Raw genomic sequence first — 13,365 nt, 5'->3', positions numbered from 1 at the left:
GAGCTGACCCTTAGGGTATGTTCACACTGTGCAGCTTTGGTGCAATTTTTTTGTAACGTTTTGAAAGCCACAGCCGGGAATGGAAAAGAGAAGTAGAATCTGTTCTCTAAACTTCCGCTCCTGGTTGTGACTTTAAAAACGGCATTAAATAACTACAAGAAAACTGCACTGTGTAAATACAGCCTAAGGCCGGGATCACGAACGCAGGATCCCCTTCTGACTCCGGTTAAAAAAAACTAAGCCAAAAACTGCATCTCTAAATTACATGTGTGATCCTGGTCTTAGGGCGGCTTCACACGCAGCGATCGAATGCAACTGAAAACGCATGGTGACAACTCCGCCTTCCGGACCGCGGATCGTACCTGAAGGAGTCGGAGATGTGGGACGATCGCTGGAGCAGACTTTGAATTTGTTCTTTAAAAAAGGGATAAAGAAAATGTATGGAGAATTGAAGAATGAAACAGGTGAACTGGGGACCCCTAGTGGTTAAATGAGAGAATCACGTGGGGAAAATAGAGAAAAGTGGCTAAAGATATTTGAGGTTGTTCCCTTGTCCGTATTTCCTTCTTAAAGGGCTTCTCCGCTTTTTATTATACACAGAGTTCACTATACACTGAATAGATTGTGATTTATTTACGTGTGAAGCAAATTTACAGATTTTGTATTGGAGAATATATATAAAAAAATAATAAAAAGGAGTAGGAATGGCCGCATGACAGCCCACAATATTCCGGGCAATCTCAGGGCCTAAAAACATTATCTCCCACCGATTTGCATTCATTTGATGAGCACGGCCTGGAGGAAACGGCTAAACCGACGTGTGACAGAACACAGGAGACGAGGCCGAGACTTTATTCTGTTTCTGTATTGTGATTATGTCTCCGGATCTGTGAATTTACCAGGACACGACCGGCGGCGTCGCCTCAAGACCGGCGGCGTCGCCTCAAGACCGGCGGCGTCGCCTCATGACCGGCGGGCACCCTCAGATATTAGCTCAGACGTACATATGATAAATGCCAGGACTGTGCCATAGGGCAAAATCAACAATCAATCCCAAAGGGGGGCACCCTCCCAGACAACCAAAGAATGAGTCTTACCAGCCATTGGTGGCCGCTCGATGCCGCTGCACCCCCCACCCCCCCCTTATATTACTGATTTCTGTATCTACACATTTTAAGGGCATTACCCCGTAGCGTTAATCCGTCCCCACCCTGCTGACTTTCTGCTGTGGCGTGTCAGTCTTTACTGTAGTCCTGGTATTCTATTCATGAATTAGGAAGCTCAGGATGCAGGTCCCGCAGTGGAGAACCTGCCATATCAAATAAACCCCGTGATTATCGTCTGGAGCGGAGATCTTTGGGGGTGTTTAAGGGGTGACCTCTGATGATTGGGATTCTGGACATGGTATAACATGGGCACAGTCACCGGTGACCCGTCTGGGGGTGCAAGACAGGACGTCGCCCGCTTCTCCGTCCTCCTTCACATCTTCTCCACTTTAGACACAAAGTTCTGGATGTCGCGGCCGAGAAGTTCTGGTTCCTCAAAGGCGGCAAAATGTCCCCCGCGCGGCATGTAGGAGAAGGAGACAATGTTCCGGAACTTCTGCTTGGCCCACACACGGGGGGCGTGCGCCATCTCACAGGGGAACGCTGCGATGCCAGTGGGAACATACACCCCGATCCTGGAATAGGAATCAGTCCATTAACAGCATCACAGAGGAGGGGGACCCCAAGATTCCCGCCGTGCAGAGCCCCCACAGTGCTGACGACCCTAATTCCCACCTCTACGGGTATATTCAGACCTTGCGATTGAGATGCAGATAAAACGGAATAAATAATGCAACCGGAAATCGCCTGCGTTCTCACCGCGTTTCATGCGTTTCTCGATGTAGTTGCATTTTTACTACAACCGCATAAGAAAAACGCATCAAATCGCAGTAAAAACACATGCGGATTTAAACGCACCTCAACCGCAACGTCAGAATACATCCTTATTAGAAATGGGAACCCGCACTTGGGGGAAGGGTACATCTCCCAACCCTCCCCACTGCTGCGGCCCACCTCTATGGCCCCGCCGTGCCCCCACTCACTGGTATTCGCTTCAGCTCTGCTCCCCTCCGTCCAGGGGGTAAAGAATCAATTCTGTATATAAAGCCTGATTATTGTATACCAGAGAGTTCTGCTACCTTGTAATACACTTTGTTGTAATTCCTCACCCTTTTCAAGATCTCTGCTTGCTTTAAGTGAATGGGACCATTATTGTTTGCATCCAGAGGCTGAATAACTTTATACTTCTCACAGCTGAGGGGTTGCTACAATTGTATCCAGTCTTGACAATTCTCTGTGAGCTAAACTGCCTGGACTCCAGACGGATACATTTTACCTGCACTGATACATTGTAACAAACTATCAGAACAGGAGAGAGCTTTGTGCTGCTGCTTGTTGAGCTGGCAGAGCATGGTCGGGGGCTTTTTGCTTCTCTGTTGGCTTTGAGGTTTTAGTCTATCACTCCGCTGATTACATCGCCATAAGTGACATCATCAGCCCCGGGGCAGGGCCGCAGGGAATTGTCCGGCCAATCACCCATCATCCCCCCATAACTGCCCCTCATTTCCAGCCTTACTTGGTGTCTGGGGTGCTATTATAGCCTCGCGTGAAATATTCCTTGTAGAACCTCATGGAAGATGCGATGGATCCGGTGATCCAGTAGATCATGACGTTGGTTAGAAGATCATCAAGAGAGAATTTCCTGGAAAAAAACAAAGATGAGAGATCAGCAAAATCTTCACCCCCCATGTCCGATATATTATATGTCTACATCTAGGTATAATCTACAAATAACATCTCGAAATGTCCTTATGTTGTATACTCCAGTCACATCCAAAGCTGCATTCACAATTCTGCTGATAAATCGTCATCTCTAGAGCTGCATTCACTACTGCTGTTACATTATGTCTTATACTATAGTCACCTCCAGAGCTGCATTCACAATTCTGCTGTTACACCATGTCTTCTACTCCAGTCATCTCCAGAGCTGCATTCACAATTCTGCTGTTACATCATGTCTTATACTCCAGTCATCTCCAGAGCTGCATTCATAATACTGCTGTTACACCATGCCTTATACTATAGTCACCTCTAGAGCTGCATTCACAATACTGCTGTTACATTGTCTTATACTCCAGTCATCTCCAGAGCTGCATTCACAATTCTGCTGGCTTCTACTTAGAGCCCGTTAGCACTGTCCTAAAAGTTTCGCTGAAGTCACGTGATCGGCACTGTGCATTGCATTGTGGTAGAAGTAGCTGGTTCTACATGAAACTACTCTACATCGCCCCCTAAAAATCATCTCTCATAGTACAAATCAACATAGCACGCTCTTCCAGACACCAAACAAGCTGGAAAAAAATAGCAGAATTATGAGTGCAGCTCTGGATGTGACTGGAGAATAAAAACCTCATGTCTAGCCTTGCTCCAAACATCACGGTCCTGAACAGGAAACATCTACAGGCTGCGGCTCCTGATGTCCCCGTTGTGTCGCCCGCTCTGTGTCCGCAGCTTTATGTGTGATTAGAACGGGACTTCTCACCGGTCCAGGCCGCCGTCTTCTAGGTCCCGAAACGAGTTGTCCGTCCATGTTGAGAACTTCTCCAGGATGTAGGCAGCGAGTCCGGCGGGAGAATCATTGAGAGCCGAGCCTACGAGATACGAGGAGGACGTGGAGTGAGGGGCGTCCGGAGGTCTCAGCGACCGTTCCCATTGTCTGCTGTTATTTTCTACAACTTTACTGTCAAATTTTCTCTCGTTACTCGACAATTTGATGAGAAAAGTGTCGGTGGCTCCGGGGAGATGCGGTTTAGGCCACAAGTATTAAGAAAACCAACTTAAAATGGCGCAAATGTTGGATCTTCCGACTGTTAAGAGAGTTCACAATCTGCCAAATTATTAGGGATTATTTCCATCATAGATATTATCAGAATCTGCCATAAATGTCTGATCGGCCCGGTCTAACCTCTCAGATATGTCATACCGGACTGGGATGAGACTGGCCCTTTAAAAGGGGTGCTCCTTGAAATAAATTTGACCCAAATCACTCCAACTACCGGTCAGACACCGCAGTAAACGCCCCTCTGCCGCTCTCCATTTATAGGACGTCTCTTTCTATTTATACCCGGATATTACATGGCCCGCTCAGAATCTCTGCACTCACTGAAAAGCCGGGACCAGCCAAGAAATCATCGGAGCTTCTCACTGAGGATCAGACCAGAGACTGCGAGAGGGAGGAGGGAGGTGGCGGCTGACACGGATCGTCTGATAATCCGCCATCTCGCACCGGTGCATGATTGACAGCAGCGCTGCGGAGCCTTATAATGTTCTGAACGCTCTGCCGCCGGGTCTTGTGATGATTGAACACAGTATCAGGTTATGTTCACACACAGTTTTTTGCAGGCAGGTTTTTCTCAAGGAATTTTGAGGCAGGTTTTGACCTGCCTGCACTTTCTTTGTCCTGTTTTTTGCAGCGTTTTTCGGCCACAGCCATTGAGCGCCACGGGCAAAATACGGTGCGAAAACCGCTTTCTCTCCCTCCCATTGATGTCAAAGGGAGGTCAGAGACAGAAACCTGAAACCCCTCACGATGCTGATCAGGACCCTCCGCTGGTTCGTTAGATGCAGGCACAGTGGGCTGGGGGTGCAGTGATCCTGAGTGCCGTCCGTCTGGGGCTGAGGTGAGAAAAACTCCACTTTATGAGGCTTAGAGGAGAACTATCCAGCGGCTACGGCCCTGGCGGCTGCCCACATCTACCTGCTTCCGGGCTGACCCTGCCCCCTCCACCCAGCAGCGGCTTCCTCTCCATCACTGCTGCTTCCCTGTTAGGCCTCATACACACGACCGTAGTGTTTTTCTGGTCCGCAAATTCCCGTTCCGTGGTCCCTATTTTGCGGATGAAATGTCATCCGCAAAATGCGGATCATAAAAAAAAGTGCAAGGAAAACAATGATGCTGACTTCCTGTCGTTGCTTAGCAACACTTACACAAATCCAATTTACGAATGTCACACGGAGGTGTATCCGCAGTTTCCACGGGCCCATTGACTTCTATGGCCAAGTCCGTAGCGAATTTGCAGCCCGTAATAAGACATGTCCTGAGTTTCTGCGGCTCCTGGAAGGAACCGTGAAAACCACGGTCATGTGCACGGTGCCATAGCAATGAATGGGTCCGAGATTCACCCGCAGATTGCGGACGCAAAAAAAAAAGTAGCACAAACACTGCGGATTTTCCGGTACGTATTTCGTTGTGGAAAATCGGCAGCATAATATAGAAGCAGCGGAGCGGATGAGATAGAACACGCCTCCTCCACACGCCGCGTAAATAGGGAGCAGGAAAACCGCTCAGAAATGGACCTACGGTGCGTTTTTTTATTCCGCAGCAGGTCAGTTGTATTTGCGGAATCGCTGCTTATATGTTGCGGCTTTTCCACTTTGACAATTAGCAGTTGTGTTTTTTGCGGGGGAAAGCGATTCCGCCGCAAAAAACGCAATTCTGTGCCTCTTCTAATGACGTTTCATCCCATGTGACCGTTGCTGCAGCCAATCACAGGCTGCCGCGGTCACATGGGTTGAAACGTTATCCCAGGGCTTCAGGACGTCGGGGGGACGCGTCGCCATGGTAAGTATCCATTTTTTTTTCCCGTGCAGGATTTCCACTGTGGACATTTCAGCCAAAAAACTGCACCACAATTAGATTTTTTTTTTAAACGTAATTTGCTGTGGCGCACACGCCGTATACGCTGCGTACTTTTACGCCAAGTATCCGCCCTGCGTAAACAGAGCCTTAAAGTGAAAAAAATGTGACTACACTGGCCAATCATCATCATCGTTACCTCCCCCATGTATTCTGCTCAGGACATAACGGGTGAGCACTGAGATTTCTTATTGCGTTCCCTCGTAGTTGGTAAAGACGCACCTCCTGACCTAGTGGCGGACCCCCTGACCTAGTGGCGGACCTCCTGACCTAGTGGCGGACCCGCTGACCTAGTGGCGGACCTCCTGACCTAGTGGCGGACCCCCTGACCTAGTGGCGGACCTCCTGACCTAGTGGCGGACCTCCTGACCTAGTGGCGGACCCGCTGACCTAGTGGCGGACCCGCTGACCTAGTGGCGGACCCCCTGACCTAGTGGCGGACCTCCTGCTGACCTGAGACCCACCTGAAGGTTGACCATGACCATCTACCTTCCCTGACTGCTATCTACTGCTTTTCTGGTTTCCTAATCTGTCCTTCCATTGCTATGGACAAAGACCTTCCTATCCCACTAACACAAAGCCAAACCCGACAGCAGCTGAAGGGTCCACAATAGCCACAGGGACAACCCCACAACTCCATCTATTTCTGTGAGTTTATGATCCCTACATTTACCTCTAGGTGATTCTTGATGGTCATCTCGGGGTATTTCTTACCTATAGTGTCAGGTTTGGTCGCCTGTATGTGCAGGTATCCAGTCTCCTGTAGAATTCTGAACACGTTCTTCTCCATGTACGGATAAAGGCGCTTGACATCTTCTCTGGTCAGTCCCACCAACCATGGTGCGTATGGACCTATCAGCAGAGATATCAGCCTTCCTAGTCCTCCGTTTGGAAGAATCATAAAGTTCAGATGAAGACCCTTTACTGATCTGCGGGAAGGGAAGAGCGAGACATTGACTATGGGTGGAGATCAAGCCCAAATAATATGTCCTGATCCTACCACCTGGACAGGAGACCAAACACTTACTCTGGCTTCATCTGAGACAAAAGGCCGGTAATTCTACTTCCCCAGTCTCCACCCTGAAGGTAAAATTCATTGAATCCAAATCTCAGCATTAACTTGTAGAAAATCCGGGCGGCAGCAAAGGCGCTGAAGCCTAATATACGAGGAGAACACTTGTTACATGGAGAAGACATGGTCAATGTTTAGTAACCCAAGACATCTATGAGGGACCTTTAATTAAGCTCCTTTTTGGAACATAGTGTGATCTCATCCCCATAGTCTATTTATATGATCTGAGATAATGGTGTCCTTTTTAGGACCATTCCTATTATCACCCATGGAATCCATTACTGACCCTTCTTAGATGGTGCCTCAGAAAAGCCATATCCCGGGATAGAAGGACAGATGACTTCAAAGACTATGTTTGGATCTAGACCATAATTCCCTGGTTCAGTCAGGAGTGGGAGGATGCGATAAAACTCGTAAAAGGAGCCGGGCCAGCCATGGACCATAAGGAGAGGATGGACCTTCTGTCCAGGGGTCAGATGTAACGGCTTTACATGGATAAAATGTACCTCCAGACCTGCAGGTAAAGAAGAATGAAGCATATAATAACTTTTGATTGTCCTTATTCTTCTCATATAGACAGTGCTGTTCTTGAGGTTTCACCACCTAATGTCCTCTCTACCTTCAATGGTCGTCTTGAAGTGCGGATATTTATTGAGGATCTTTACTTGCTTATTCCAGTCAAATTCGTTCCTCCAGTAAGAAATCACTGTCTTCAACTGTTTAGAATTGAACCCATAGTGGAATTTAGAATCTTCTAGAGGAGGGAAGAACCTGGTACCATCCAAGCGTCTGTGAAGATCCTGGAAAAACAACCAAAATAAATTGTTGATTCCTTATAAACTATTGACAAATCAGGCAGTCTTCAGTCATAGGTCACGCATCTCATCCTCACTATCTTTTTTTTATCTTGTGTAAAGGTTTTTGTCTTCCATTTATCTCATCTAACCAACAAAACATCTCATCCATTTAGCTCATCCAACCAACTATCTCATCCAACCAACCACGTCATCCATTTGTCTCATCCAACCAACCACGTCATCCATTTATCTCATCCAACCAACATTATCATCCATTTATCTCATCTATCCAACTAACCATCTTATTCATTTATCTCATCCAACCAACCACCTTACCCATTTATCTCATCCAACCAATGATCTCATCCATCCAACTAACCATCTGTAATGACAGGGGTAGGGAAACGGACAAGTGAGCCCTAATCTACCCGCCACTCTGTCCCTGCCTACTTGCAACGACCCGCCCTAGGCGACGGGGTATAACTGGGCGGCGGTCCCTACGCTCAGTAAGTGCAAGAGACAAACAGACAAGGGAACACAAAGCAAAGGGAAATGGGGCAGTTGCCCACGGCAACACTGTGAGCAACAAGAGTGGTGAACGAGCCGAGTCAAACCAGGAGTGCACGAGGTACCAAACACAGAGCAGGAGAGTAGTCAGAAAGCCAGGGTCAGTATGAAGCAGGATCAAATAGTAGGAGCTGTAGCTGGGCCAGGAAACCACACGGAAAGAATCACAAGCAAAGGAGGAACAGGAAAGGCAGGTATAAATAGACAGAGGGCGGGAGCTAGCTCCGTCTGGCCAGGCTGCGATAGGCTCTCCCACTCCTAAGCCTGCCAGCCTGAGTGGTGGAAGTTTGAGTCAGTCTCAGAGACATAGACTCAGGTGCAGACTGATTACCTATGGGCGTATACACAGAAGTTGTGCCTGGCAGATACTTTACACCATCTAATCCATTTATCTCATCCAACCAACCATCTCATCTAGTTATCGCTAACAAACCAAGCACCTCATCCATTTATGTAATCTAACCAACCAGCTCATTCAACCAACCACCTCACCAATTTATCTCATCCATCCAACTAACCACCTCATCCATTTATCTCATCCATCCAACTAACCATCTAATCCATTTATGTCATCCAACCAACCATCTCATCCAACCAACCATCTCATCCAACCAACCACCTCATCCATTTATCTCATCTATCCATCTAACTCATTTATCTCATCTAGTTATCACTAAAAAACCAATCACCTTATCCATTTATCTCATCTAACCAACCAACCAACCACCTTACCCATTTAACTCATCCAACCAACAATCTCATCCATTTATCTCATCCATCCAACTAACCATCTAATCCATCTCATCCAACCAACCACCTCATCCATTTATCTCATCCATCCAACTAACCATCTAATCCATTTATCTCATCCAACCAACCATCTCATCTAGTTATCTATAACAAACCAACCACCTCATCCATTTATCTCATCTAACCAACCAGCTCATCCAACCAACCACCTCGCCCATTTATCTCATCCAACCAATGATGTCATCCATTTATCTCATCCAACCATCTCATCTTGTTATCTCTAACAAACCAACCATCTCATTCATTTATCTCATCTAAGCAAACAGCTCATCCAACCAACCACCTCGCCCACTTATCTCATCCAACCAATGATCTCATCCACTTATCTCATCCAACCAATGATCTCATCCAACCAAAAACCTCACCCATTTATCTCATCCAACCAACAATCTCATCAAGTTATATCTAACAAACAACCACCTCATCCATTTATCTCATCTAACCAACCAGCTCATCCAACCAACCACCTCACCCATTTATCCCATCCATCCAACCACCTCGCCCACTTATCTCATCCAACCAATGATCTCATCCATCCAACTAACCATGTAATCCATTTATCTCATCCAACCAACCATCTCATCTAGTTATCTCTAACAAACCAACCACCTCATCCATTTGTCTCATCTAACCAACCATCTCATCCAACCAACCACCTCACCAATTTATCTCATCCAACCAACGATCTCATCCATCCAACTAACCATCTAATCCATTTATGTCATCCAACCATCTCATCTAGTTATCTCTAACAAACCAACCACCTCACCCATCCAACTAACCACCTCACCCATTTATCTGATCCAACCAACGATCTCATTCATTTATCTTATCCATCCAACTAACCACCTCACCGATTTATCTCATCCAACCAATTATGTCATCCATTTATCTCATCCAACCATCTAATCCATTTATCTCATCCAACCATCTCATCTAGTTATCTCTAACAAACCAACCATCTCATCCATTTATCCCATCCAACCAACCATCAATCTCATTCATTTTTCTCATCCAACCAACCTTCAATCTCAGTAGTTTTTCGCATCCATTCATTCATCCAACCAACTAACAAACCATCTGATCCATTTATCTCATCCAACCAACTATCTCCATACATCCGAAGATCCATCCCAGCCCATTTTTGTTGGATAGACTTTCCAGCAGTGCCGCTCTTTATATATATATATATATATATATATATATATATATATATATATATATATATATATGTTTAGTTCAGACGGCTGTCTCTGCAGTTCCAGCACAGGGTACAGTATTTGGGATCTATGACTTGTAGACACTTCTATCACGACAGGTCACAATATCATGATATCCTGTCACTTAAATCCTGGGATCCCAGCAGAAGAGTAAATCTCTGTTCACAAAGCATTCGGGCTTTACATTCAGTGGAGAAACCTACGTCACCCAGAGGATCCCAAACAAAAGAAATGGAGCGTGATGTCTCTGTACTGAAACCGCATTTGACTTCGCTCTCAGTAAAGTTGGTCTGCCGGCTTGTACCCCCAAACTCTTTTGTCATATATCGGGTCAATGGGGTCATATGGATACATCTGGCGTATCTGCCGAACTTAGAGAAATAAAATGCAGTGTGAACACAGCCGTTGTTGAAGCTTCTGGGACCGACTGAGCATCTGTAGCAAGGACCCCCAACTATCCTGTGTAATTTATAGTCATAAGGGGCAGAGGTGCCCCTTGAGGCTGCAGGACCCGCATGTGGTCACACCCACTGCACCCCCTATAGTCACACCCCAGGATCTCGCTGTTACAGTTATTCTACCAGTGGAGTTCGTCATGAATTATACATCAATATGAAGGGGTTTCCCTCTTGATGGGGGTGCAGGGAGTTTTTAGGGCACATGAGGCGACTGATAGAAACCAATACCTCAATATCGTCCGCTGAGGCTTCAATGGTGAAGGGCCGCACACTTGTGTCTTCTCCATGGGTGTGAGGCTTCTCCCCCGGACCCCACCAGCCTTCTCCCAGCTCAATAGACTTTATCTTCTGTCCGTGTAGCCTCCAATACATAAGAGCACCCCCCAAGCCGACCGCAGCGGGGAGCAGGAGGCTGTGAGGCCAGTGGTAACTGAAGGCCGACCTGTAGAGAATCAGAAACCAGAGGACTACACCAGAGGAACGCAGGACCTACATGTTACCTGGACAGATCAAGAGGGACGCCATGGACTCCTGACCTGTCAAGAGGACATAAAACACCGATGGTTGGGGCCTCCACCAACCCGGAGAGGAGACCCCACATCAGCCCCGGGCTGCCAGCAGACTTAGATGTGATTGGAGTATAAGGCTATGTTCACATATCGTGATTTGTTGCAGATTATGCTGCAGATTTTTGAGCCAAAGCCAGAAGTGGATCCATAAAGGAAGGAGAAGTAGAAGTTCTTCCTTAATATTTCCCATTCATTTTAAAACCACTACTGGCGTTGGCTCAAAAATTTGCACAGAAATCTGCAACAATTCGTGACGTGTGAACATAACCTTAGGCTTTTGAATACAGCTCTGGATGTGATTGGAGTATAAGACTTGGGAATGCAGCTATAGATGTGATTGGAGGATTTGAGAATACAGAACTAGATGTGGAGTATAAGACTTGGGAATGCAGCTCTGGATGTAATTGAAGAACTAGACTTTTGAATGCAGCTCTGGAGATGATTGGAGTATAAGACTTGAAAATACAGATCTGTATGTTGTTGGAGTATAAGACTTGGGAATTCAGCTCTGGATGTGATTAGAGTACAAGACATGATAGGACTCAAGTAAAACACTCAACATTATATGTAGATTGTAGAGAAATAACCACTATTCGAATCATCCCATCTGGACCCATCATACGTAACGCACATCCTGTAATGAAGGGGTTAAGTGAATGATGAAACCTTTACACTTTGGAACATGTGTAATATCTTTGTTTTCATTAACATTTCTATCAGAGTGAGAACCTGTGCCCCCGGGGGATGGGCCGAGCTTCACCTGTACAAGCCGCGCAGCCAAAAAACGCACAGCAAAACCACGGCAAATCACGCGGCGCACTGCAACGAAGTGTACGGCCCCTGAAAGTGTTAATGGACCGATCACCCTCACAAAGCAATTCTGAACAGACGTGAAAAACCCAGAATCAGGATAATAAGATCTCATTAGGTTCATCCATTCACAGCAGCGGCTCCTACTTGCTGATGGTTTCCAGTGGCACCAGCTGCTCTTTACTACACTGTACAAAAAGGAAGAGTAATCCAAAATAAAAAATAAGGGAAACTGGGGGGGGGAAGTCACTTTTAGGAAACCCTCAATGACAACGCCGACTATGAAGAATATCTGACACCTGAGATGAATCGTCTGTCGGACTCTCCGGCTCCTTGTGACGAGGACGTAAATCAAGAAATAGAAGACATAACCTTAGCGCCACTAAAATCATTTCAGTTGGGAGCCGCATACAATGTGGGGTAATTCCTCAGATAGACGGCTTTACTTGTAGAATTTGGGAGTTTTTCCTCCAGTCACATCCAGAGCTGCACTCTCTTTAGAGACCATTAAAGACAGACTCAACTGCAAATCATCCCCAGCCACCTGAGCACCCACAATACACTGTTTTGTAGTAACATGATTCAAGCAGATTTTTAAATGCAGCTCTGGTTGCAACTAGAGTAAAGCACTAGATGTAACTCGGGGTCAGTGACGCGAAGTATTTACAAACTTTATGGCTTGTTCACATCTGCGTTGGAGGCTCCGTTGGTTTCCGTCATGTGACGGATCCGGCACTTTCTATGACGGAGCAGAACAACGGAACCGGGAACGCAGATGGGGGCACGGCCTCAGCATTGGGGAGATTATCCTGAAGTCTGTGCCAGCCTGTATTCATGGGGACTAATAATACACACCGGTGCGGGGGTAAAGATGGGGGGCTGCTGACTGTGCCGCCAGGGCTTGAGGGAGGGGGCACTGGCACCAGGAGAAGACTGGTAAAGTTACGTTATACTTGGGGGGCACTAAACTGAATCCAGCCGCACGGGTGATGTCCGCTGTGCCCAGAAGGAAATTATTTCATTTCTATATTAATTTGACTTGAGCTGGCAGCTGTGGGGTACAATGTCCCTGCTGCCCCCCAACCCTCACCTGCCATTGTCCAGGAGCTGACTCCACATAATGGGCTCTGCTATGCCGTCTTCTTTCTGTGGGTGCCCTTTGTCCCCTCACATGTGGGTATAGACCGGACTACCCGCCCTCTGCAAATATCAGGTGCCCGTCATCCAACTGCAAATGGAGATCAACGTTAATGAGCAACTAAGACAAAGGAACGAGACGCCCCCCCGGTGCTCAGGGACTAATGCCGCCATAACAGGTCA

General features: G+C 46.8%; 1 protein-coding gene across 1 annotated transcript; it reads right to left on the bottom strand.

Annotated features, from left to right (window-relative positions):
- Nucleotides 1–609: 609 nt before the first annotated feature.
- Nucleotides 610–13,223, bottom strand: LOC142760347 (epoxide hydrolase 1-like). The gene is made up of 9 exons (XM_075863515.1): nt 13,136–13,223; nt 10,895–11,108; nt 7,434–7,614; nt 7,101–7,328; nt 6,770–6,899; nt 6,457–6,671; nt 3,589–3,697; nt 2,623–2,748; nt 610–1,681 (listed from the first exon to the last, which is right to left on the bottom strand). The coding sequence occupies exons 1-9, from the start codon at nt 13,162–13,164 to the stop codon at nt 1,480–1,482; spliced, it is 1,434 nt and encodes a 477-aa protein (XP_075719630.1). The 5' UTR covers nt 13,165–13,223; the 3' UTR covers nt 610–1,479.
- Nucleotides 13,224–13,365: the final 142 nt, after the last annotated feature.

Source organism: Rhinoderma darwinii, chromosome 4 (genome assembly GCF_050947455.1).
Source record: "Rhinoderma darwinii isolate aRhiDar2 chromosome 4, aRhiDar2.hap1, whole genome shotgun sequence".
NCBI lineage: Eukaryota > Metazoa > Chordata > Amphibia > Anura > Rhinodermatidae > Rhinoderma > Rhinoderma darwinii.
The sequence above is the reverse complement of the archived record's forward strand: the minus strand, read 5'-3'. Positions and strand labels throughout refer to the sequence as shown.